Source organism: Tenrec ecaudatus, chromosome 7, assembly GCF_050624435.1.
Source record: "Tenrec ecaudatus isolate mTenEca1 chromosome 7, mTenEca1.hap1, whole genome shotgun sequence".
Taxonomy (NCBI): Eukaryota; Metazoa; Chordata; class Mammalia; order Afrosoricida; family Tenrecidae; genus Tenrec; species Tenrec ecaudatus.
In genome coordinates, this window is record NC_134536.1 from 9,884,929 (window position 1) to 9,910,757 (window position 25,829).

Sequence of the window (25,829 nt, forward strand, 5' to 3'; positions counted from 1 at the left end):
TTCCGCTGAATTCCTCCTCGACGGGGATTTGTGTGAACACCTTCAAGGGTGACTGTCCCCCGAGCGTAGGCCTCTGATTTCTCCTGATGCAATTCACGTTGCTCTATTAAAACTCAAACCAAACTCGTGACCGTGGTGACTGCCCAGTGGGCGCCCAAGACTGTAACTTTTCATGGGAGCAGAAGCCGCCTCTTTCTGCCTTGGCTGGTGGTTTTGAACCTCTGACCTTGTGGCCAGTAGTTCAGTGAGTAGTCCACTCTGGCGCCATGGCTCCTGTGGACATAACTTCCCATATCCACAGCCGTCAGTGCCTCGCGTCCTCTGTAGCCGACACTTGTGAGCTGCTGGTCTCCATCCTACTGGCTTCTCATCTTGACAAGAGTCGGTCACGGACAAATGACTTTCCGTTTTGAAGGACAAGTCCACTTGGGGGTATACAGAGACCATCCCCCACTCCTCCCCACCCCTCACCTGCCACTGACACAGGGGACAAGGGACAAGGGTACCCCGTCAGATTCTAGCCAAGGGCGAGGCAGAGCCTCCAGCCACGGGGACCGATGGTCCTCACAACACGAACGCTGCCTGTTCCAGGCAGCTTCTTAGGGGAAGGACCGGCAAACAGGCAGACAGCAGACGATCTGGGGAGCTGTGATATGGCAGAAAGGGGGGCAGGGCTTCTCCTTGCTTCCCTCTCCGCTCAGACTGCCGTCCTCCTTAGGCCCTTGGGGGGTGCAGTGGCCCGATTTCAGGGTGACCGGGAAGATGACAGTGAGTCCCGGTGGCAGTGGCTGAGCGCCCGGCTGCTAATCGAGGTGGTTGGTTCGAACTCAGCAGCTGCTTGAAGGGAGCCAGGGTGGGTGTGGTAGGGCAGTGCCACGGCCTGTGGTGGGGTCGCTGAGCCTCACCGCGCGCTGGCCCTGGACTGGTGTGCGCTTCGGGAGAGGAGGGCTCACCTCTGGCTTCTCTGTCCCCAGTTCAGGTTGATTTTTCCACTTAATTTCTTTTCTTCGGGCCTCACTGGTTCTTGTTCCCGCTCTGCCCGCCATCCTTTCCTTCCATCTACCCCCCCACCCCACCCCGATTTCTGCCCAGTTCTACTCTGTTCCTCTCCTGCTTCTCCTCCTTGCTCCCCACAGCCCAGGTTCACTCCACCACGCTGCTTCCTGGCTTTCCCTTGATGACCAGTAGAGGGAGACATCGACACCACCCTCCTCTACAGGAGAAGCTTAAATCCAGAGTTCAAATGCTGAAGCCCTGGAAACCAACCAGAGCAAAACCCACTGCCTTCCAGCGTATGCCCATGCATAGCGCGCACGGGCAGAGGAGAACTGCTCACTAAAGATTCTGAAAATCTTTACAAGAGCTGCCAGCCTCATCTTTCTCCTGTAGCACGGCTGGTGAGTTTGAACTGCCGACCTTGTGGTTAGCAGCCCAGCATTTAAACCACGGGGTTGCCAGGCACTCTTCTGGAATTCTTTAGACAGTCAAATAAAAACCCTCAAACTCTGCCGTGGAGTCAATTCTGACTCACAGTGACCTTCCGTGGGGTGCCTGAGGCCGTACATCTTTCTGGGAGCAGACAGCCTCGTTCTTGCTGTTGTTAGGGCCACCCTGTCAGTCCCAACTCACAGCGACCCTGTGCCCCACAGATGGAAGCGCTGCTCGGTCCTGCCCTGTCCCCACCGTCGTTCTCAGGCCTGAGCCCATCGTGGCAGGGCAGGAGTGGCTGTGGGTTTGAACTGCTGCCCTTGCGGTTAGCTTTCCAATTGCTTAGCCACCAGCACCCAGGAACTGGCCGCGCCTGGTCTACAGTCTTCAGGAAGAACCAGCGAGCACCCGGGCGGGACACAGGGACGGCTCTCCGGTTTCCGTTCCAGAACCACCCCTTAGACATCCAGGTCTGTCAGACGTTTCGTTGGACCGTAGACAGTATCTTTTGTCGTCAGAAACGTCCTAAGTGGTGAGCACAAAGACAGCGGAAGCTTGATCTTGTTGGAGTGGCTGCCGGTGTCGAAGTCTGGGCGTCGGGCGGGCTTGAGGGCCTGCTGTGCCCATAGCAGGTCACGGAGATGCTGCCTTACAGCCATGAGAAGGGCGGGCTGTTTGGGGCTCCAGGCGTTCTGATGTCACACATTGCCACTCAGTGCTGTCATCGAAACCACCGCTGACGCTGTTCACTTCTGGTTCCTGCAGCGCCTCTCAGGGCAAAGGCTCACGCAGGAAGCCATGCTCTCTTTACCAGGCTGATGACGGCCTGTCTGCCCTCAACCCGAGTGCAGACGGCGTGCTGCTCACAGCCACACGGCATGCTTCCTAGATGAGCAGGGGACGCATCAGGAGCGAGTGATGCAGCCCTAGTGCCACCAACGGTGTTCCAGTTGGGCCTCGCTGAGCCCCAAGGTTCTGGAAGAACCCACTTATGCTTTTGTAACAACTCAGGACACAAACATACAAACCCAAAGCCACTGCTACAGAGTTAATTCCAACTCACCGCGACCCTACGGGCCAGAGTAGAGCTGCCTCAGGAGCTCTTGGTTAGGAGTTGGGCTGGTCCCAGCCTAGAACGCGGGGACACACCTGACCAAAGGATGGCGAGGCCCACCTACGCCCAGCCTGGCCTCCTCTGCCCTTGAACAGGTGGCGTGAGGCGCTCCTCCTCAGGGAAAGAGCAGCACTCTGTTTTAGGTCAGGGTGAGCCTGTCTCAGGGCAGTGTCAGTGTCATCGGTGGGCGGCAACAAACAGAAAAACCAACCCCTGCTGTCTGCTCAGTCCCAACGCGCGGGGCCTCTGTCGCAGGGGGTTTCATGGCTGAGACCCTTAGGAGGAACAGGCCTTTCTTCTGAGCTGCCTGTGGGTGGCTTCGAACTACCCACCATTTGATGAGTGGCCTAACACTGAACCATATGCACAACCATGGACTCACCAACCATTGGTGGTACCAACCAATGGTACCAATAGCTGGTACCATAGCAACACCCCATAGCCATTGAGCCATTTCTAATTCATTGCGAACCTACACAGAGTTTCCAAGACTGTACAGAGAAGGTAGCCTCCTCTTTCTCCCACAGAGCCGCTGGTGGGTTTGAACCGTGTGGTTGGCAGCCCAACCAGGGTCCCTCACATTGCTGGTCCAGTAGGAAGCCACAGCCCAGGAGTGCCTCTGACACGTTCTCTAATCAGGGAGTCATGGAAAGATGGATTAATGAAACAAAACTAGCACTCCCTCTGTAAACAGCTACGAAACTGGCCCATCAGGGGCACACGTGCACAAGAGACGTGAAGACTGCAGTCGGTCCCCGAGGCCCCTGGTCCACCAGCTCTGGGCTGAGTGTGGGTGGGGGTGTCACTGCCTGCCCCCAGCACAGAGCTGGAGTCTGGGCAGGCACGTGCAGAGATCAGAGTGAGGAGGGACTGGAATCATATGGTGGGCAGTGGAGGAGGGACCTGTGCAGAGGACTTGAGGGGTGACATACGTGGGCAGCCAAGGGCTGTGCTATGCATGTCCCCCAAGGCTGACCAGGGCGCAGCTGCAGGTGGCCTGGGAGAGGGACAGAGGTCCAGAGAGAAGAGCAGTCGAGCTGGCTCTGACTCAAAGCCCTGTGCACAGCACCACTAAACTCTCACCATCACTGCTGAGGCCCGAGCCCGCTGCTGCTGCAGGGGGGCGGGGGCGGCTGCTGGCCTCTGGTTCTATTAGCAAGGACCATGCCCTAAAGTAAGATCCAAGTGCAACCTGCCCTGACAGAGCTGCAGGGAAGACAGGATGTGGGGCTGAATTCCGCAGATTTGAGGGTTTGGCAAACACGGTGGGCTTCCACGGATCTGCACCTGTGAAGTATAACGCAAGTCGCGGGCAATTGGCCGGAGTTGGAACTGGCTGCTGAAACAAGCGTCACCACGCTACAGAGAAAGGTAACACATCTCGAATCTCTGCGGTCCATTATCCAAAGGACTCGGTTTTTAATAAAAGTACTGATAGTCATACAGAGAAATCGGAAAACGCAAACCAGAGTCAAGGGAAAAAACAGGGATCCACAGACCCAAACCCAAGACGGCGCTGTGGGCTGAGACAGAAGCGTGAGAGCAGCAGTCTAACCACGGGGCCTCAGTACGCGGACAGCGCCTGACTTCACGATTCGTCTGAAACACTTTCAGTTCCCTTCCATTCCGGCCCTGAAAACCACATGGCCCTGAAATTTGACTTCAATTCCCCTCAGGCGTAGGGGATCGCTGGCAGACCCCTTCCCAGGAGCGGAGTCTGGAAGGGTGGCAGGAGACCGTGGTGTGGCCGGAGGACGCGCTCTGCAGCTGGGTCTTCACTGAGCGCACTGGAACAGACTCTGGGGTCAGACGGAGAAGGCCGGCACTCCCGCTGTCTGAGTCTCATCTGTGACACAGAGCGGCACGGTCCCCGCCTCATAGGGCCATTGGCAAGGTCAGCATGTGCCTTCTGTAGAAGGGGCTTTCGAGAGCACCCCGGGCCAGGTTTCACAGTCTTAGTGCCAGCTCTGTAGACACTCGACTGGTTCCTCTCTCCGTAGTCCTATCAACATGGCACGTACCCACCACGGAAATCGTCCAGATGCTTGGATGGTCTATAGACACGGGGAAGACGGAACATGGTGATGCTGGCCCACGGACAAGACTGGCTGGCTGTCGGCAGCAGCTCTGGGCCACAGAGACGGAGTAGTCTGTCTGGTGGGGTCCCACTGGGTCCAGTGAGAGGTGTCCAGCTCCCCAGACGGTCCCTCTCTGGGGATGACCTCAGTCAGCCACGTGCCCTGGATGTCCTTCTTGGCTGGGCAGCTCTGCTCGCCCCTAGTCCACCCTTGGGCCGAGCTGTCTTACAGACCATGCAGTGCCCACCTCATTGCACGCCTTCAGGAGGGCGTCTAGGCCCTGCCTCTCCTGAAGATGCACTCCACTGGTGGAGTCTGAGGTACGCCTGCAGTGGGTGGGACCAAAAAGCTTCCTCCAAGCACACCCCCTCCCCACCTGAGTTTCTCCCAACAGATTCATCGGGTGGGACAGACTGGATGTGGGCCTTCACTTTAATCAGATTTTATAATGTTGCTCTTCAATCTCTTCCCCAGTAACTCAGTTGCTTGCTAACAGGCAATGATATTTTAAAATGTAATCGTGTGCATACTTGGGAATGCCTATCGAGTGGGAAAAGGTCTCATCTAAAAATCACTCCTCAGACGTAAAGGCATGTTCATGAAGGCTAAATTTAACTCTTAATGATGTTGATGCAGGCACGTGCTTCATAGGCTTTATGAACGATGGTTTCATTTTGATTGTGGAGTTTTCTTTTCCTATTTTAGAGTCTATCAATGCCTTTTGGGGTCTGGAGATTTCTTTCTCTTTTTTAAATCATTTTATTAGGGGCTCATACAACTTATCACAATCGATAAATACATCAATCGTGTAACGTACATTTGTACATTCATTGCCCTCATCATTCTCAAAACATTTGCTCTCCACTTAAGCCCCTGGCATCAGGTCCTCATTATTTCACCTCCCTCCTCGTTCCCCACTCCCTCATGTACCCTTGATAATTTATAAATTATTATTTTGTCATATCTTGCCCTGTCCAATGTAGCATCTGTCCAATGTAGCACCCACTTTTCTGTTGTCTGTCCCCCAGGGAGGAGGTCACATGTAGATCCTTGTAATCGGTTCCTTTCCAACCCACCCTCCCTATGGCCTCCCAGTATCACTACTCTCATCACTGGTCCTGAAGGGATCACCCACCCTGGATTCCATGTGTTTCCAGTTCCTATCTGTACCAGTGCCCATCCTCTGGTCTAGCCAGCCTTGTAAGGTAGAACTGGGTTCATGATAGTTGGTGGGGGGAAGCATTTAGGAACTAGAGGACAGTTGTAGTTTTCATCATTGCTACATTGCCCCCTAACTGGCTCATCTCTTCCCCAAGACCCTTCTGTAAGGGGATGTCCAGTGGCCTACAAATTGGCTTTGGGTCTCCACTCCGCACACCCGCCTCATTCACTATGGTAAGATTTTTTTGTTCTGATGATGCTTGATAACTGATCCCTTCAACACCTTGTGATCACACAGGTTGGTGTGCTTCTTCCATGTGGGCTTCGTTGCTTCTGAGCTAGATGGCCACCTGTTTACCTTCAAGCCTTGAAGACTCCAGACGCTATATCTTTTGATAGCCAGGCACCATTAGCTTTCTTTGCCACATTTGATTATGCACCCATTTGTCTTCAGCGATCGTATCAGGGAGGTGAGCACACAATGATGTGATTTTATTTTTTGTTCTTTAATGCCTGATAACTGATCCCTTCAACACCTCATGATTGCACAGGCTGGTGTGCTTCTTCCATGTGGGCTTTGTTGCTTCTGAGCTAGATGGCCGCTTGTTTACCTTCAAGCCTTTAAGACCCCAGATGCTATATCTTTTGATAGCCGGGCACCATTAGCTTTCTTCACTGCATTTGCTTATTCACCCGCTTTGTCTTCGGCGGTTGCGTTGGGAAGGTGAGCATCATAGAATGCCAGTTTAATAGAAGAAAGTATTCTTGCATTGAGGGAGTACTTGACTGGAGGTCCAATGCTGGAGATTTTTTTCATAGTCTTTGGAGAAACTCTTTTCACCAAACCTTGGGATGCTGCAAGAGCACTTGAGGGCTACGGGGACTGGGTTCAATCCCATCTGCCTCCAGGTTCACAGCGTTACCCAGGCGTGGCCGTCACGCTGTGATTCTGACTCACCTGGCCTTGGTGGGCCATCAGAGCCATGGCTCTCAGGTCCATTCCCAGCTGAGACCTAAAGGGCCTCCTGAGTCCCAGGAGAAAGGGCAAGGTCCCAGAGGTTTATCTGACCCCGACACCTCCCCCCACCCCCAGAAGGCTTTAAAGACAGAAACCGTCTGAAACAGGTGTGTGTACGGTGGCAAGCGCCCAAGCCTCAGGGCTGTGGGCTATGGGACTTTGAGATCCCCGTTCACTATTTTAAAGTTTCAGTTTCCCCTGGGGAGGCCTTGTGGGTTGTTGTGGGGACGAGCCGAGGAGATCCTTTCACCAGACTCTGCAGCGCGATGTCTTACACGACTACCCGGGAGCCCTCCCAGCAGCCACCAACTGCCACCGACTCAGTGCCAACCCGTGTGCCAGCATCGGGCTGTGCCCTAGAAGCCTTGCGATGGCTGGTTTGCGGGGGACAGAGCACCGGCCTTCCTTCTGCGGATTCTCTAGGTAAATGCAAACACCTGGTTTGGTTAGCCACTGTTACCTGTGGACACTAATGCGGGACTCCACCTGGAGACAGTTACTACCCTGAGGTCTTCAGATGCCTAAGGGACCCAGAGCGGTTCTCTAAGAGCTGGCTAGTGACAAAACCCGGATCGGAACTGAGAGTCTGGCTCTACTGCCGCATGTACCCCACGGAACATCTGACAGCCTGCAGGTTGCACACTGGCAGCTGTCGTCATCCACGCCCCCCTCATTTGCCCACAGTGGAATTCCTAATTTTCTCCTCATGATTCTGACCAGTTCAGCGCGAAAGGCGGCACACGTCGGTTTTCACAGCTGTCCAATCGGAGCCTGGAACGCAAGGTCTTTCTTACCGACCATGAGCTCGAGCTATGTGGCACGCATGCGGTAAATCACGAGAAGGAAGTTGGCGGCCTGTGTGGCAAGTTGCTGGGCCCACCGCCTAGTGATGACACCTGGCCCCTGGAGGCACAGGGGACAGGTCACTGGGTGTCCGTGCCGCACCTGGAACAGAAAACTGGAAGGCCTCCCTGTCCCCTTGGCCAGCACTGTGAGGGGCTCAGTCTGTGATGGTTACTTGTGGTCGGGATAGCTGTCGGGGGCAGCCTAACTAAGCTAGAGGCGAGGACTCTTCCCAGAGGCTTTGTTTTGTTTCAGCCTGGAAATACACGGATGATTCTTATTCCCATATTTTGACAGTTCCTGCAAACTGTTGGGTATGCATCTTTTTCTTGGCCCTAGCTCTCCTCAGGAAAAAGACGAGGCTTTCTAGTCCCTTAAAGAGTTACAGTCTTGGAAACTCACAGGGGCAGCTCTACTCGCTACATTTCGATGTCAAATTGATGGCAGTGAGCTAACTGGTTTCCACTCATGTAGGACCATGTACAGCTTTAAGCGCTTCACACACACACACTGTCACCAGGAGCTGGAACCAACTTAACAGTAATTCAAAGCAAAAACACGTGCACTCATAGTGACTTGACAAGATACCAATGCCCCTCCTTTACAGATGGAAACACTAAGACAGAGAAAGGTTAAACAACATGCATCTTGTAAAGTGTGACCTTCTGGCTCTTTTCCTCTCTGAGAGAGTTAAACTGAGGTCTCCTCATGACCTGCTCTCAAATGCCTGGCACGTAGAAGTGGGTCTGAACACTCTCACAATCAAGTGGTGGTGAAGCCGGGCCCCAGACTCCAAGACTGCTGGCTCCCAAGCTGGGCAAAGGTTCAAGGCTGAAAGACCCCTGGGAGCCTTCAATTGCTCGGTGTTTCTGACGAGAAGGCGGCAGCCCAAGGTCCTCACTGATGCTGGGTTCTTTAGCCTTTGGGGCAGACCCTGAGGCACCTCAGCACAGGCAGGCCTTGAGCCCCTCACCTCCACAGGTGCTCCTTGCGGATACCGAGACTGTCCTCGGGAAGATGGTCTACATTCATGAGTGATGGGGTGGTGGTGTCCTCGCCTCGTGTGTGTGACACACCTGAGTGTGCATGTCAGTTTCTAAGGCCTCCAGGCCTTCCTTGACGCTCCTCTCCTCTGCCACCATGACTCATCAGGTCAGGGCCCAAGGGGCCTCAAGTCCAGATCCTGAGCTGTCAGGCCTCACTCAACCCTTCCCAAGAGCCTCACACCTGGGCATCGTCTGCAGGTACAAGGAAGCAGACAGAGCACCGCAAGAGGCCCTCCCCTCGCCCATGGGCATGTCTCCAGAGCTCAGTCTTCTCCTCTGAAAGAGGAGGGTGTGACCTTCCAGCTCAACATTCCGTGACTCGGGTCATTGTGTGGGTGAATGTGGACAGAACAAGCTGTTCCGTGAGCACGTCCAGAAGTGAACGGCAGGGCTGTGATGTAAACACACTGGCTCCTAAAACCCAAGCAAAGCCTCCATCCGGAGGCCTCCACTTGCAACCACAAGCCCCGAAAGCCTCTGTTTGGGGCTGGAGTCCCGTTTTTTTACAGCCTGGGGGTCGACCACTAGTTACCGTGGGCGCAACATCTCCATGTTGACGTTTCCTCATGGGAAGACGCAGAGGCTGGGATCCCCTCCAGACGGAATGCCTAACACCAGGAGGCCCGCGGTGTCTGCAGTAGAACTGCCTTCCACCCAGGACACCCACGTTTGCTTCTCGGCCAAGTGCACCTCATGTGACGCCACTTGGTGGCAGTGGTGCGGGTTTGGGGTTGTCTAACACACACCAGAGTGAGGTGAGTCAAGTTGATTCTGACTCATAGCAACCCTGTGGGACAGGGTCACACACCCCACAGGGCTTCTAAAGCTGTATATCTCAACAGAAGCCAACTGTCACCTTTCTCCTGAGGAGCAATGGGTGGGTTTGAACCCCCAACTGTTAAGAGTACCAATGTGTGACCACTGTGCCACCTGGGCTCCAGTCCCTGGAGGCCACTAGACTTGAAGTAGAAAGTCAGCACCAAGGAGGACGTGCCTTAATGAGCTGGATGGACACAGTGGCTGCAACAATGGCTATAGCACAGTAGGGGCAGGGGGACCCGGAAGACGCAGGGCTGGGCAGACTTCCGTGCCATTGCAAACAGGGTCGCTCTGTGTCAGAACTCACTTGGCGGCGGCATCTAACAAGAACATCAAGGGATTTTTAAGGCTGACGATCATTCAGCATGGGCCTTGCTGGATCTTTGGTGTCCATGAAAAGACCCCAGCCCCCTCCGAAAGCCTTGCCGCCTGCAAACTGGAAACCCGGCTCACCCTCCCACACTCCCAATACAGAGCTCTTCCCGTGGAATACTGGGGTGTCTGCTGTGAATGCAGCATCGTCTGATCCTTCGTACTGGAGTGGACATGACTACCTAGGACGTCGGCTGAAAGCAGTGAGAACTGGCTGCTATTTCTGAAGTCTTAGAGAAGAGAGGCGTGGGTATGGGTTGAGGCGAAGGGTGGGAAGGGGAAAGCAGGTATGTCCAGCCAGCCCGGCCCTGCCTAGGACAGGTGCATCTCGCCCGCCTAATGGTCGCTTGGTTCTAAAGCCACGACTCCCTACCACACTGCCAAGAGCGCGCGCCTGGACTTGTGCCTACACAATTCCAAACACCCCGTTGGATGGCGCCTTCCCATCACGCGTCCTGTCCCTCCATTCAGCTCTCGGGGAGCGGGCAGCGGCGCCCGGTGAGTTAGTCGCTGGTTAATTACTGGCTAGTTACGCGGGGGCGGGGAGCAGCGCCCCCTGCAGGCGCCCTACCATGTTGCTCTGCGACTGCGTGGCGCCGTACGTGGTGACGCCATTGGAGGGCGGGGCCGGCTGCGGCGTGTCGGGCTGCACGTACCCGCGTCGGTCGATGAGGCTGCAGCGGGAGAGAAGAGAGCGTGCGTGTCAGGAGCTGCCCTCCGCGCTGGGGGCGCCCCTGCTTCGGGCCGCCCCTCCCCCTCACCGCGCTCCGTCCGCCCACCCCACCCGGGCCGGCGCCGGGGCACCCGTGTTCCCATGGCTACCCCTCCGCCGCGGGGGGTGCCCCGGGGGCAGGGCCCGGGCGTCCCGGGCGCCTCCCACCCCCCACAGGGTCAGCGACCAATGGTTTCCCCCCCCCCTTCCCGGCCCATTTTCAGTCTCCCGCAATGAGCAGCGGTGATGTTGACCTTTGCCCTCCCCGCCCCTCCACCACACCCCAGGTGAACGCGTGTTGCCTGACCAAAGGTGGCGTTTCTGAGAACCTCCACGGTCTGTGCCGCGCTGGGCCCAGGAGGAGCCTGGGACGACCCCGTCTTCTCAGAGAGCTTTCTTTCTCCCTGTCCCTCGGGCGGGCGGAGTCGGGGAGGGCAGGTAAAGAGCTGGGTGCCAGCAGGGCCGAGGCACCCTGACACTGCTCGGAGCCTGCATCGGCTTGGAGGCCCTGTGGGGCCTGTCGCCTTGATCTCGGGAAGCAGGAACAACGGCCCAGTGCCTTTCAGGTTGTGGCCTTCAGGTGACAACACACGAGCCACGCAGATTGAGCCTCGGGTGCAGCTGCATCCCCCCAGGCTCAGAGAACATAGTGGACAATGATGGCCACAAAACACTGGCCTCCCTAGAGGAAAGGGCCACCGGCTCTTGTCCCCCAAACCAGGAGGGGGGTGTGGGGACACACCCAAACAGCAGGGTAAGCCTGAAAGGGGCCTTGCCCAAGAGGCCTGAGGGGCACTCAGCTGTGCAAGGTGGCTGGCTGACAGTGGCAGATCCACCCACCAAGTTGAGAAAAACCGTGCCTACATCCAACCACCAGAACCCACTGCTGCCCGGCCAGACCTGACTCATAGCAGAGACCCTATACAGCAGTGGCCATCTTCTGGTTAGCAGCGCATTTCTTCTAATCACCATACCGCAGCAGAGCTCCGCAGTGGGAATTGCGGATTTCGGACCCCGAAACCCAAAGCAAGCCCATTGCCGTGGGGTTGAGTCTAACTCACATGTGACAGGGTATGGCTGCCCCCCCCCACCGGGCTTTCTTAATGGAGGTAATATTTATGGTAGCAGACTGCCAGGCCTTTCTTCTGAGGTGCTGCAGGTGGGTTTCAATCAACCACCTTTCTGTTAGTAGCCAAGTGCAAACCATTTGTGTCACCTGGGGGCCGGGCAGCTTCAAATGCCACCAGGTTCAGGAGCACGAATGGGGGCGGGGTGGCTGTCCCAGCAGAACAAGTCGGGGTCTTTCCAGCTGGGGTCCGAGTAACAGCAGCTCCCTCTGGGGAGTCTCATACTGAAGTAGAGCCTATCAGCGGGGTGGGTGGGGTGGAGTGGAACGCTCTCAATGAATGAAAATGGAGTTGGGGTGGCAGAAGTGCCTGAGCCCTTCTTTTTCTGGGGCAACAAGTGAAGGTCAACAAGAGGGCTTGTCAGATTTTATTCAGAGGCAGAGCGAGGACCAGGCGGCCAGAGGCTGCAGGGGGAGAGGGTGAGTGCCTGCTCTCAGCTTGCTGCCTGTTCTGCCGGCCTGTGGACTCAACAGTCAACCTGAGACTTGTGATACAGACAGCATGCTGGGCAGGTGTAGGTGGGCCCGGCCCGCTCAGCAGCACCCCCATTGGCCAGCCCAGGGTTCTCAGCCACCCACCTTCCTGCTCATCCTCTCAGGGGAGATACTGAGGGGCATGGCAGGGGGTGCCAGCCTCGCCCCCAGTTCACCAGGACAGTGTCACACTGTCTCCCAACTTTCTAAGGCAACACTGGAAACGGGTCCGTTCTCAACACTGCAGCCCTGGAGGGCAGCACCCGGTGCTTTGAGGCAACAGTTGCCCTGGAACAGCTCCGAAACGGCCTTGGGAGACAGTTCTGGGTTCTGGGTTTTTTTTTTTTAACCTTTACTTCCCTAATGATGTTTCAAGGCACTGTGGTGTTGCAGTGTTTAAGCACTCAGCTGCTCACCCACAGGTCGGCAGTTGGGAGCCACCTGTAGTTCCAAGGTGGCACGGACTCTCTGGTCCCAGCAAAAACGACGATGTCTTACTGAGGCTGCTCACAGAATTACGTTTGATTCTAGGAGCCCTCACTAGTGATGGACTGTCCTGGGGCTCCGAGTGTGCAGGGGGATTGCTGTGGGGTTCTGGGTAGACACAGGCTCTAGGGGCAGAGTGCTGGGTTCCAACCTGGACTGGATGGCATGATTAGCTGTGTGAGCTTAGGAGTGTTTTTAACTCCTCTGTGCCTCAGTTTCTTGACCTGTAAAATGGGCTACTGGTGCAGAGTGAGGTTTCTAGAAAGTTAATACAAGAACCACTGGGAACAGTGCCTGCTCTGGGCTGTGTCCCGTCACGGTATATCCCAGGCCTAGCCCCCACTACCGATGAATGGAACCTCATTTGGAAATAGCATCTTTGCAGATGGAGTGAGTTAAATGAACACAAGGTTAATTTAACCTTGGAGCAGGGTAGGTTCTAACCCAATCTGGTGCCCAGCTGAGAGACGCTGAGACAAAGACAGACTGACACCAGGGGAAGATGGCTATGGGACGGTGGGGCAGAGGCTGGAGGGAGGCTTGGAATCCAATGAAAACCAAGGCTTCCCAGAAACCACCAGCAGCTGGCAGAGACGAGGAAGGCTCTTCCCTCGGAGACTTCAGAGAGCAAGTGGGCCTGCCACCACCAGGGTTATGAAAGAGTGAGTTTCTGTGGAAAGGGCACGGAGAGGCACGCTGGCTGGAGGCATGTTCCGCAGTGTGTGGCTGTAGCACCTGTGGCCGCCCAAGGTGGGGACTGAGGCCCCAGCAGAGGGTTTGGTTTGGGGTATGGTCACCATCCCAGCCATCAGTGCAGGCATCTCAGCTACGGAACCACTGGAGCTGGTCCAGTCTCTACAACGGGTTTGTCTGCTCGTTCCCGAGCCTTCCGATGCCACCAGTCACAGCCCCTTTGCATCAGCTAGTAAGGAACAGGGCCCCCTGCCTCTGTTTCCCTTCAGAGACTCTCCCGAGTGACCAAAGCACCCTAGTTACCACAAGCATCTGTCTCCTGAAGGCTGACCCTTGGGTTTGCAAGCTGGCTGGTCCCTCAGCCAGCTCCCTGGTCTTACCTGGGCGAGATGGGCCCACAGAGGGCGGCACAGCAGTTGGTGCAGATGTTTCCGTAGCTGTAGGGATTGTAATTCTCTTTTCCTCTCTTGTTGGACCAGGATCCTTTAATCTGGGGGGAATAAAGACAGCTATTCACACCCAACAGCCTCCTTCCTAGAGTCCCTGCTCAGGTTGGGCGGGCCGTCAGGACTGGTCTCTGCAGCAGAGGTGGTCACATGTCACCATTTCATTTTACTGGGAAAACTGGCATTTACTCCAAACTGGGACATACTCAGCGCCACCGAGGCAGGTTAGATCAGAGGAAGGAAGATGGCCTCTGTCTTCAGCACGTGGGACCACTGAAAGCCAACTCGCCTAAGTCCAAGAGGGAGGGGGTGGGGGTGAGGATTTCATCAAACTGATAAGGATGCCCCAGGTGGTCATTAGAAACCCTGGTGGCCTACTGGGTATGCGTTGGGCTGCTGACCAAAAGGCCGGCAGTTCGAAACCACCAGTCACTGCTCGGGAGCAAGACGAGGCTCTCTACTTCCGTAACCACGAGCCAGTTCTCTGCCTCTAGGGTCCCTATGAAGTGGAACTGACTGGCTGGCACTGAGTTTGGTTTGGGTTTTACTAGAGCTATGTGACTCGGTAATGGGGGGACATCAAATAACTATACGTAGAGGGGCAGTAATCTTGGAAGCTGTTTAGACAAATCCATGTCACGGAGGGGAGTAAGGTCAGGGATGCGTGTGAGTCGGAATTGACCTGATGGCAGTGAGTTTCTCAGGAGTCAGTAAGTGGCAGCGAGAAGGTAACACGGTGCCTTTAACTGCCAAGAAGGCGTGCTCTGCTGTGGGCACCCAGCCAAGAGCGCTGCCCAGAGGCCTGTGCCAGATTCTAACATCCAGTTAGTAACCAAACACAGATGGCGCTACTGAGCTGATCTTATCTGGGAGCTCCCGGGTGGATCCTGAGGCAGAGTTCATGCGCTGACGCAGGCTTCTGCCGAAACGGAGACAGAAGGAGCAGAAAGAACTAAGCTCATCAGGAATCAGGTCTGACACGATGTTCCATGCATTTACACACACACACACACACACACACACACACACACACACACACACACACACACACACACACCCCTTCCCCTAATAGGTCAGCCTGCATTTACACACACACACACACACACACACACACCCCTTCCCCTAATAGGTCAGCCTGCATTCACACACACACACACACACACACCCTTCCCCTAATAGGTCAGCCTGCATTTATACACACACACACACACACCCCACCCCCCACACACCCTTCCCCTAATAGGTCAGCCTGCATTTATACACACACCCACACACCTTTCCCCTAATAGGTCAGCCTGCATTGATACACACACACACACACACACACACCCCTTCCCCTAATAGGTCAGCCTGCATTTATACACATACACACACACACACACACACACACACACACACCCCTTCCCCTAATAGGTCAGCCTGCATTTATACACATACACACACACACACACCCTTCCCCTAATAGGTCAGCCTGCATTTACACACACACACACACACACACACACACACACACACACACACCTTCCCCTAATAGGTCAGCCTGTCAGGGGGTCTCCGAAGAGACATGTGACAAGCTGCTTCCAGAATGGCGGGAGTAAGAGAGAAAGGGTCTCTGGGGTTTGAAACGACATTTGCCTGCCTGGTCCGTGCAGTGAGAGCACCCCGAGACGTCAAAGGGAGAAGAAACAGCTGTAGAGCAACCAGGGGACGTGCTGTGGCAGGGTCATCAGGGAATGGGATGGGTGAGGCTGGCCCCAAGCCCCCTCTCCTCTCCGCGCCTCCACCCACGGCGGCTGGCACTTACGTCTTCGTTCGTCGTCTGGTTGGAGCTGATCAAGTACGTGTGGAAACCTGAGAGACCAACGATGGACCAGACGGAGAAGAAGCACACCACGGCCTCCAGCACAGTGGGGGCGTCAAGGAAAACACACTGAGGGAAGGGCCCAGTCCCTGGGGACCACCCACCCAAGACTCTGGGAACCCGGGCTGTGGAAATGTGACACCCCGGGGCGCCATGTGGACTCCTAGCCTCCATCTCAGGGGTTAAGTCAGCTAAGCCACCTGCCAACACAGAGCAGCCAATGTGGGTCCCACAACAGTTCTCCTTCTGCGGTCCTGGCAGTCAGTCCCTGCCTCCTTACCCACCCTTCACCTTTTCCTGTGACGCATTTGGTCACCACCTACCTGGACATAAAACTCAGGAAGGCCACTGCTCTGAGTGGGCCTCCCACGAAAGGACCCACAGTGGACATAGCCCCAACCACAGGCTCACTGGGGCACGAATCCGAATCCCCCCAGGGCTGTAGCCTCAACAGGTGCCTCCCTTGGCCGGACACCGAGGCAAGGGCACTACCGAGATTATCGAGCTAACACGCCAACAAGAGTTGACTCCAGGAGGTGGGGGCCCCGATGGTTTTCCTTCATGGCTTATCTCTGCCTTAGCAGCCAGACCACCCTGGGGTGACCGTGCACGGACCGCCCCCTTGGCAGGGTGGCTTCTGAACCAAGAAAGCCCTGTTTTAATGGACTGTCCAGCTTTAAGAGGAGGACGTGGGACCCTCGGCCACCCAGCTGAGGTAGTTCAGCCCAGAGTCGAGCAACTGGAAAGATGAGAGCATTTTTTCTCTCCCACGAATGTTTATGAGATTCTTCTGAGAAGATACAGATGTTCGGTAACATGGGAGTTGGAGCCCAGCTGTGCCCTGCTGGGTCCTCGGCAGACGAAGGGACTTCCTGCCCTGGGCCAGCCCACTCAAGGGCTTGCTCTTTTCCCCACACTCAGCTGCACTGCTGCCGGAGACCCCTCCCGGCCATGCCCCCCCACCTTTCAAAGCCACCTCTGAAGTTTCTCCTGGGTCCCCACAGGACATGTGTGTCCCTTCTGCAACTCGACACCCCCAGGTGCACCCCACATCTTTTATGACATAAAACACATACTGTCTTTTGAAAGTTCAGTCACAGCTCCAGCCCTGGTCTCAGCGAATGCCTGCTGAACAAAGGATGGGTCTCACTTCACTGTCCTCCATCCACACTGTATCCTGCCTTCCCTCTGGGGGTGCCTGCCAGCTGCGGGCGGGGTGGGGCTGCTCTAGCTTTGAGGCCCCCAGGGCCCCTGCACATGGTGGGCTCATTGTATGGAAGAGAGATGCCCACTGCATCTCCGAGAATCAAGCCTGCCCAGGCTTTTCTTAGAAGGTGGTCCTCGATCCCCTCATAGAGGGGTTTAGGAGAGGAGATGGGTCAGTCAGGGTGCGATGTAGTACCGATGAAGAACACAGCTTTCCACCAGATCCTGGATGCTTCCTCTCCCCAACTACCATGATCCGAATTCTACTTTGCAAGACTGGATAGAGCAGAGGTTGTACACTGGTGCATATGGGAGCTCTAGGCACAGGGAATCCAGGGTGGATGATACCTTCAGGACCAGGGGTGTGAGGGGCGATACTGGGAGAGTGGAGGGTGAGTGGGTTGGAAACGGGGAACCGATTACAAAGATCTACGTGTAACTTCCTCCCTGGGGGAGGGACAGCAGAGAAGAGGGGGGGGGGAGGGAGACTCCGGATAGGGCAAGATATGACAAAATAACAATCTATAAATTATCAAGGGCTCATGAGGGAGGGGGGAGCGGGAGGGAGGGGAAAAAAAAGAGGACCTGATGCAAAGGGCTTAAGTGGAGAGCAAATGCTTTGAAAATGACTAGGGCAAAGAATGTACGGATGTGCTTTATTCAATTGATGTATGTATATGTATGGATTGTGATAAGAGTTGTATGAACCCCTAATAAAATGTAAATAAAGAAGATGGTCCTCTCCTCCCTTTTCCTGGGGGCATCCTCAGAGCCCTCTGGCCAGGCAGCCACCCAGTGACTCTCAGCTCTCCAGAGACCCCACCTCAATGACCCGAGGAGAGGGAGAGAGTTGCAGGAGGGCAGCGAGTGGGCAGGGAGCTACAGCCACGGTGATGAGGCCAACATGCTCCCCTCTAGGGAGGCCCAAGCTGAAGGAGGAGCCAGTCACTTGCACCTCCTCTTTTCTTCTCCCCGCCCCCCACTGTCTGCTCCTGAGTGGCCATGATCTGTCCCCACTCCTCACCTCGCCCTCTCCATAGCCGGCACAGTCGACTCTGTGAGAAAGTTCTGCCTGGGCCCCACCTCTCATCCACACCTGCTACTGCGCCCAAGGGACCAGACTTGTGGCCCTGGGAAATTCTTAAACAGCCATTTTCTGGCCTGAGGACCACATCCCAAGGTGAAAGCAGAACTCGTCTCCACAGCCACACCCAGGGCTCAGGTTACTCTGCCAGGACCACCTAGGGATGCAGCATTTTAGGGATCCTTGCTTGGGGCAGTCAGCAGATCCATCAATCAAAAGGCAGCTCAGGAGAGTGAGGTGCACGTGTCGTAAATCAACCTCCTGAGAGCCCAGAGCCACGGATGCTGCACAGAGGAAGGAGCCCAGTGAGAGGGCGTTTGCCGCACGGTCGGGTTGGCTCTGGCTCTCAGCAACATGGGGTATGACAAAATGAAAGGCAGCCCGCCCTGGCATTCCGCTCACCCCGGTCTATTGCTGAACCCAATGCCTGACTAGCAGGTCCTCCTGCGACACACCAGGCACTGGCTGCAGTGAGTGGATGCTGACTCACAGTGACCCTCTAGGGCAGAGTGGGATGCGCATGGGCTTCCGAGACTGACTCTTTATGGGAGTAGAAAGCCTCCTGGGAGCTGGCTGGTGGTTTTGACTCAACCTTGTGGTTGGCAGTGCAACGCTTAACCACCAAGCCACCAGGGCTAACCTCCCTGAGAGCAGGCAGAAAGCTGTCCCCAGGCCATGACCGACGTCCAATTCTTTCCTAAGGGCTCGCTTTCAGGGGCTAACTCCCAGCTGCCCCAGCAGCTCCCCCTGCCCCAGGGCCAGGGTGACGCCTGACAGGTGATGCCCACGGGCATGGGGAGCAGCAGGTGCCTCAGCCCCAGGGATGCTGTGGCTGAGACCACCCAGCCTTCGTCAGCAGCAGAAGCACCCCCATCCACTACGAGGCTCGCCACTGTTGATGCTCACTGTGGGAAAGCTCAGCGGGCCTTGGGCACAGGGCATGCAGGTGGGGGCCAAAGGGGGAGGGCCGTGTTTGATGCTATGCCCTTTCAGCGTCAGGAAACGTTCCAGTTGGCCGCCCGGAACACAATTCCGGTTCCGAGGCTTATTTATAAACATTAATACGATCAGCATGTTTTCATGATGTAACCAATGTCCTGGAAGACGCAGACAAGCCTTTCTTCAGGGAAGAAAAGACGAGGCACAGCCCCAAGACGATGCCAAAGCAGCGTTCCTGGAAAATTACCGAGAGGCCACGGGGCAGGGAGATGTCACCCGAGAAGGTCCGGGAGGAAGGGGGGCGGGGCGTGTGGCATTCACCTCCTTTCTGAGCAGTCACAGATGCGCCACTGGCGTCTCCCGCCATGAGCAAAGGCCAGGCTGTACCCACAGCACTTCCTCTCCCAGTCCCCCTGGCACTCACCTTCCATGGTACAGATTTGCATGAAAAAGATACAAGCCAGCCACAGAATCTGTGGACTCCCTGCTTGGTGCAAATGGTTAAGTACTAGCCCAAAGGTTGGCAGTTTGAACCCACCCAGAGGCACCAGGAAGGTCTGCAACCATCTAGTGCAGAAAAATCCGCCGGTGACAATCCGCCAAGAACACAGTTCGACTTCGACCCACAGGGGCCGCAATAAATCAGAATCAGCAGCAGCTAGTCACCACATAGGCTAATACCTCTCCGAGACGGCTATCTATGTCGCCCCCAAACCCAAAGGCACCTTGGTCCATGTGTACTTACAGGTAAGGCGGTACCCACATATGCATGCCCCCTGCCTTCCCGTAGATCCCAGCTCACGGTGACCCTGCAGGATGGAGTAGAACTCCAAAGGGCCTCTGTGGTGGACATCTTCCCAGAAGCCAAATGTCACTTTTCCTCCTGCAGATTGGCTGGTGGGTCCAAACTACTGGACTTGTTAGTGGTTGAGTGCCCAACCATTGAGGCCCTGGGGCTCCCCATGTTCCTAACTCGAAGTGCTCTGAGCCAACTCATGGTGACCCCACAGGGCAGTCACACCGCCCCTGTGGGTTTCTGGGACTGTAACTCTTTGTGAGAGCAGAAAGCCTCAGCCTTCTCCCTTGGAGCGGCTGGTGGTTTCAAACTTCTGACTTTCTGGTTAGCAGCCCAACATACATGGAGGCCCACATGCAACTTTAGATCTACTACATACTCCAGCCCACACTGACTCCTGGGAAACCCTGCTCCGGTCTCTTTACTCCCGCCAGGGGACATCTTGTTCTTCCTTGGTAACAGGTGGCAGTTCCTCCGCAGGTAGGGGGACTCACAGTGCAGTCCCCTGACAGAGGGAGAACGAGGGCCGGCCCCAGGGCCAGTGGGCTGGTTCTACAGCAGTTACTCATGGGGTGGGGCGTGGAAGTAGGGGTCCTTCTTAAGGCAAGAATGTTTTCCTTTCAGGAAATTCAACACACAACAGCACATGCCCAGGTGGGCTGTTTGGGCGGCAGGAAGAAGTCCCCATGCCTCCCAATGACCTGGGAGTAAAACCGCTGCCGGAAACAGTGTACTGTACATGTGACCTGCAGAAGTTCCAAACCCAAATCCGGACACAATCCACGTGGCCGGCTCAGGTGATTAAAAACCAAGAAGCGGACCTTAAGATTGCGAGCTGCAAACCCTCCCTGCAATGCCCACTGATCAAAATGACACCCAACGAACTCACAGCCACAACCATCACCCAGACCAAATGCCAGTCAGCCTTCAAGCCACTTCACTTACAACGCCAGGCGGTCCCTGGCGTTTCAGAGCGACCGGCACCCCAGGGTCCCAATGACTTGGAAAGACATTCCTGCAAGGCCTTTCCTTTCAGGGCACCTCTGGGATGACAAGATCCGGTTAGGAGCTGATGGCTTCTCCGTGCATAGAACCCTGGGGTCCTCTCACAGCTACGCACCTGCCCCAGACCAACCTGGCGGTGAGTTTGGTTTCTGGAGTTCGGGGATGCTTTGCAGAACCTGGAAGAATGGTGTTTGTGGGAGAAAAGCTGGGGCAGGTTAGGAGGCAGAGGGAGGCATCCCGACACTCAGGCCTGGGGCCGGGGAGCACAGTGCCCCCAGAAAGGATATCTTGCAGGGCTGTCCTTAATAGCATTGAGGAATCCTGTTTGCTGCGAACCTGTGGGGAGGAAGACAGAGTTTAGTGTCCACGCTTTCACCTCTAGAACAAACCGCCTCCCTCTGAACCCACCCTCGCCTACACAGACACAACAGTTGCCCAAGGTCGGAGAACTCATGGTTCTTTGTAAATCTCCAGATGGGAGAAGGAGACTCCCTCCCACAGGAGGCCGGCATGTGCGGGCAGGGCCTCTGTCCAGGCCACGGCCGACTGCCTTCTTCCCACGAACGGCCCTTGGGTTGTCCCGTCTGACGAGGAACACAAATGCTGGCTGCTGCTTTTTTCCCTCCCCCTTCTTCTCAGATGAAAGATGATTTCCCAAAGTTTGTAAACTTTTGACCCAGGCAGGCCTATTTACTGGGTTACGTAAACAAGACGTCCTTCCAGATGTCTGGGTGCACACACCCAGAGTAAATATGCAGAAACCGATGTTTACAGCTGATTCCTTTAAAAAAACAACAAAAACAAAATCACTGCCATCGAGTCAATTGCAACTCACAGTGACCCCCCCCCCCCCAAGGCAGGGTAGAACCGCCCCTGTGGGCTTCTGAGGCTTAAACTCTTGATGGGAGTAGAAAGCCTCATCTTTTTCCCGGGGAGCGGCTGGTAGGTTCGAACCTTGGGCCCTGTGGTTTGCATAACCCACTACACTGCCAAGACTCCATTTGATTTTAAAGATGAACTTGCTGTGCAAGAAAGCACTTCTTCAGGGCCTGAGTGCACAAGCAGTTGACATGGGGCGCTTTGGGATTGTACCTGTTGGTGTTATGCTTTTCAAACACCAGCGCCAGCATGGGGGATGTCGCCGTGGCTTAGCTGAGCTGAGAGTCTGGGCTGCCTCAGGGTCTGACGTGACCCTCGCCAGCAATGCCACAGGCAAGGGGTGCCGGTGGAGGGCAGATGTTGCTGCATGTCCGGGGTGTGTGACTGTGGGTCTGGCTGCAACATGGAGCCCGGGTGGTGGAGGATGGGTCCAGCTTGGGAAGGCCAAGAGGGGACTGGCTATGAATCCTTCCTCCAGCTCCCTTTTGTGCCCACATGCACCACCGAGGTACCTCCAGATTTGCCCGGGAGTGGGATGAGGCTCTGGGAGGTGGGCAGAGGTATCATGTGGAGAACAGATAGGGGCGATGAGGACTGAAAGTCCTCCCCCACCTCTGCCAGCCCAGTAGGGCCAGAGCAGCCAGTGGCTGTGACTGCCAAGACCCAAGTGGTCATGGAAGGGGCACCTGATCTCTGCTGGTCCCGAACAGCACTGTTTTCTTTAGCCCCCTTCCTCTACAAGGAGGCCCACGCTTCCCGCCCAGGTATCCCTGAGGTGCTGGAACTCTTCCCCCAGCCTCCACCCTTCACCACATCTCCTCCCCACTTTGGGCCACTACAACGCAGGGACCAAACTCGCTGCCAATGAGTTGTTTCCTATTCCCAGCGACTCTCTCAGGCAGGTAGAACTGCCCTGTGGGTTTCCGAGACTTAAGCTCTTTACAGGAGTCTGCAGGGGCAGCTCATGTGAACACCTCTGCCCTTTGGGGGTGGCAGTGGGGCTGTTTTTATTTGGGGGGGTGGCACACAGATAAGGAAAACCTATATACATTTGCCTACATTATTAAAATATTTGACTTTGTCAAAATATCGGAGGGAGGGTGCTTTACAGAGTTTGTGTACAAATTCCACAGTTCCATTTTTCTTCTGAATCCCCCTTTTACGCTGTCAATGTTTTGTCCAAAAACAGAGAAATGCTCCGTCCTTGGTAGGAGGAAGGCGGGATTGGCACAATGCAGTGGAAGCCACTAGTGTCCATAGGAGCTTCAGGGAGATGCACGTATGTGCAAGCATGTCATAACCGTGGAGGTGGACACGTGTGGAAGTGGACACGGGTCACCAGAGGGTTTGTGTGTGACACAGGAGATGTAAGCCGGCTCTCGGTTTCTGGGATGTTCTGATGAGGCTGTACACCAAACTAAGTTCACTGCCCTCGAGTCGATTACGACTCATCGTGACTGTATAGGGCAGGGTAGGGCTGCCCCTGTGGGTGTCCGGGACTGTAAAACCCAAGGGAACAGGAAGCCTCATCTTTTTCCCAAGGTGGTTTTGAACTGTTGACCCTGCGGTCCGCAGCCCCATATGTAATCCACCAAGCTAACAGGGTGTGTGTAAGTAAGGGAGCTGTGAGAAGTGATGTCACAGGTGTCATGTCTTATTCTCGCTAGAGCCCCGTGTGTGCATATGCCGTCTTCCCTGTGAAATACCCGCACACCCGCCTCCCTGGGCTTCACCAGAGTCGTGTGCTTTCTTTCGTCTTAGACAAAGGAAGGTTTGTGGCGATTCTGGGTTAAGCAAGCCTCCCTCCAAACCCGGGCCATCGAGCCGATGCTGACTCATCGCGACCCTGCAGGACAGGGTAGGACTGGCCCTGCGTGTTTCTGAGACGGTGGCTCCTTATGGGAGCAGAACGGAAGCCAAGCTTCCTAACCGTGTGCGCTCATGTCCTGTCTGTGAGTCACACCTCCCTCATGCTCACCAATTTTAAACGTTCTTACTGTGCTGCTGTGCACTGAACACATTACAGTTTAGCGTAAACATAACTTTAATGGGCCCTCGGGACTCCCCCAAATGCCCTTGGCTGGTTGTATTTGGGTTGTCTGGAACCGAACGATTGGAATCTCTGAGGTGTTGCTTGCAATGGCTCCCCTGACGGCTAAGCGTCAGCGCCCTGAGCATCCTCTTGGCTTAGGGACTCTACAGACGTTTTCGTCTCTTCATGGTTCTGAAAATCAAAAGAAAAGGGGCTTCCTCGGAGCCCGGGCGGGTGTCAACGCCCCGAAGTAGGAGAGGCGAATTCCTGCTGAGCCGTGGCTGCTCATGCAAGTAGCCAGACTGCAGCGAGACACACTGGGGACCACGATTAAAAACCCGCACGCACTCAGGGGCCAGGTTTGATGAAAATAAAACCACAAGCAGAAGCGAACGGGACGCATTCCACACTTCCCACTGTCCCCAGCCTCATTACAGGGCCCAGCGGAAGAGAAGGGTGAGGGGTGGACAGACCTAACTTCAGCCTTAGCAACGGGTGGCTTTAGCACCGCCCACTGGAAGCACGCGAGGCCAGTTTTCAGATGCTTCTGGAACCTTCGCTGCACTCGCTGGCAGAGCGTAGGCGGGACGGAGGCGATGCTGGCCTCTCCCGTGGCCAGTGGCACGGGAACGAGTGCTCTGGGCTGGCAGACCCAGTGAAGAAGGCCACTTTCTTAGGCAACCTTTTAGCCATTGCTATCCGCTCTCACTTTCTTAAGTCTAGGTCTTGTCTTTTCACTCCCCCTGCCCCAAAGCTGACCGCAATAACCTTTATAAGTAATCACCTGTAATCATAACCATTCTAATTGTAAAGCAAAGTGGCTTCCTTTATGTGGCAAGGGTTATTTACACATGTTGCTGCACGTTATTGAACAAGTTGTACCCAAATGCTCACCTGTAGCAGACACAGGCTTGCATGTAAGAAAACAGAGTCTTTATCCCTTGACATTTCAGCCCACCTCCTCCCTGCCCAAGCCTGCGTGCAGCGTGTGTGTATGTGTGTGTGTGTGTGAGAGAGAGAGAGAGAGAAAGAGAGAGAGAGAGATAGAGAGATGCAGAGAGAGAGAGAGAAGCTGAGAGAGAGAGAGAGAGAGAGAGAGAGAGAGAGAGAGAGAGAGAGAGAGAGAGAGAGAGAGAGAGCTTCTGCTTAAGTACCTAGGACATTTTTAAAAAAGGACCCCACTATCCAGTGAGTAACCCCGGCACCCTGTCATCTGTGCAGGTCACGGGGCTAGTTCTTCAAGGACAGCCCTCGGAATGGGACCGAATAGGTCTGTCCGGGGAACTGAGTGGGAAAAGTCCTGTCAGCGAACGAAGACCCCCCTCCCAGTCGTGGGAATGGTTGTTGGCAGGAGGGGGTGGGCACTGGGAGGAAAGGGGTGAGGAGGAGGGATGGAAGGGGTGGAGGAAGGTGAGAAAGGAAAGAGAAAGCCCGAGATGATCAAAAGGTTAAATAGAAACGAACTCATAACAGCAGAGTCAGGCCAGTGGGCACGCGCATAATCTGATTCCGCGGCATACTTACGAAGGATGACGTGGGTGATCACGAATGCAAATATAAAGACTGTCAGAAAAGACAGAGATAAAATAAACATATAAAAAAATCTGTAGTTTCTTTTCCCCACACAGTTGCCTACCCAGGGACAGTGGTGATCAAACCGTTCTGAAATGAGAGGCAGAAAAGAAAAAAAAGAAATCAATTAATAAAATGGTTCTTTAAACTTGGGGGAGTACCACCCCCCCCCTCGCCACCACCAAACACCCTGAAACACAAAATGGTATCATTACACAAGAAGCCCAGGAGCATGATGCATCTCAAGATACCAGAGAACTTGACTCTCCAAGGAGGTAGGCGGTCAAGCAACAAAAGGTGGCATTGTGCTTCAAGGACAACAACTTAAAGAAGCTCCAACACAAAGGCTCCTCACACACAATGATGAAAGTATTTCCCTCTGTCCTTAAAGAAACCTCTTTGTCTCCCAGGATAATACTGTTCCCTGCAGCTGGTACCCACACTTGAGCTTATGTGTTGGGCTGCCCTTCGGGTCTCTGCTCAGTCAGTGGCCACGGAGACAGGACATAAGGGCTCGGGACAGGAGGGTGGGGGTCAGAACCAGGTTCTCTCATCCCGGCTACAACTGTTCTCTCAGAATGTCTCCTCTGCTTGAATAGCAGTAGCAGAATTGCTAGCATTTGAAAAATCAATCTTTAT

The 25,829-nt window shown here is 55.1% G+C and overlaps 1 protein-coding gene across 2 annotated transcripts in view; it reads right to left on the reverse strand.

Moving 5' to 3' along the window:
• ZDHHC14 (zDHHC palmitoyltransferase 14) overlaps positions 1 to 25,829 on the reverse strand; it is a 319,518-nt gene that overhangs the window by 2,214 nt on the left and 291,475 nt on the right. For both annotated transcript variants that reach the window (XM_075554333.1, XM_075554334.1), the window contains exons 4-8: positions 25,143 to 25,280; positions 20,995 to 21,043; positions 15,621 to 15,723; positions 13,751 to 13,860; positions 10,451 to 10,553 (exon numbers count right to left, since the gene is read on the reverse strand). In XM_075554333.1, the coding sequence (XP_075410448.1) occupies positions 10,451 to 10,553; positions 13,751 to 13,860; positions 15,621 to 15,723; positions 20,995 to 21,043; positions 25,143 to 25,280 (503 nt within the window). The remainder of the gene's footprint in view (positions 1 to 10,450; positions 10,554 to 13,750; positions 13,861 to 15,620; positions 15,724 to 20,994; positions 21,044 to 25,142; positions 25,281 to 25,829) is intronic.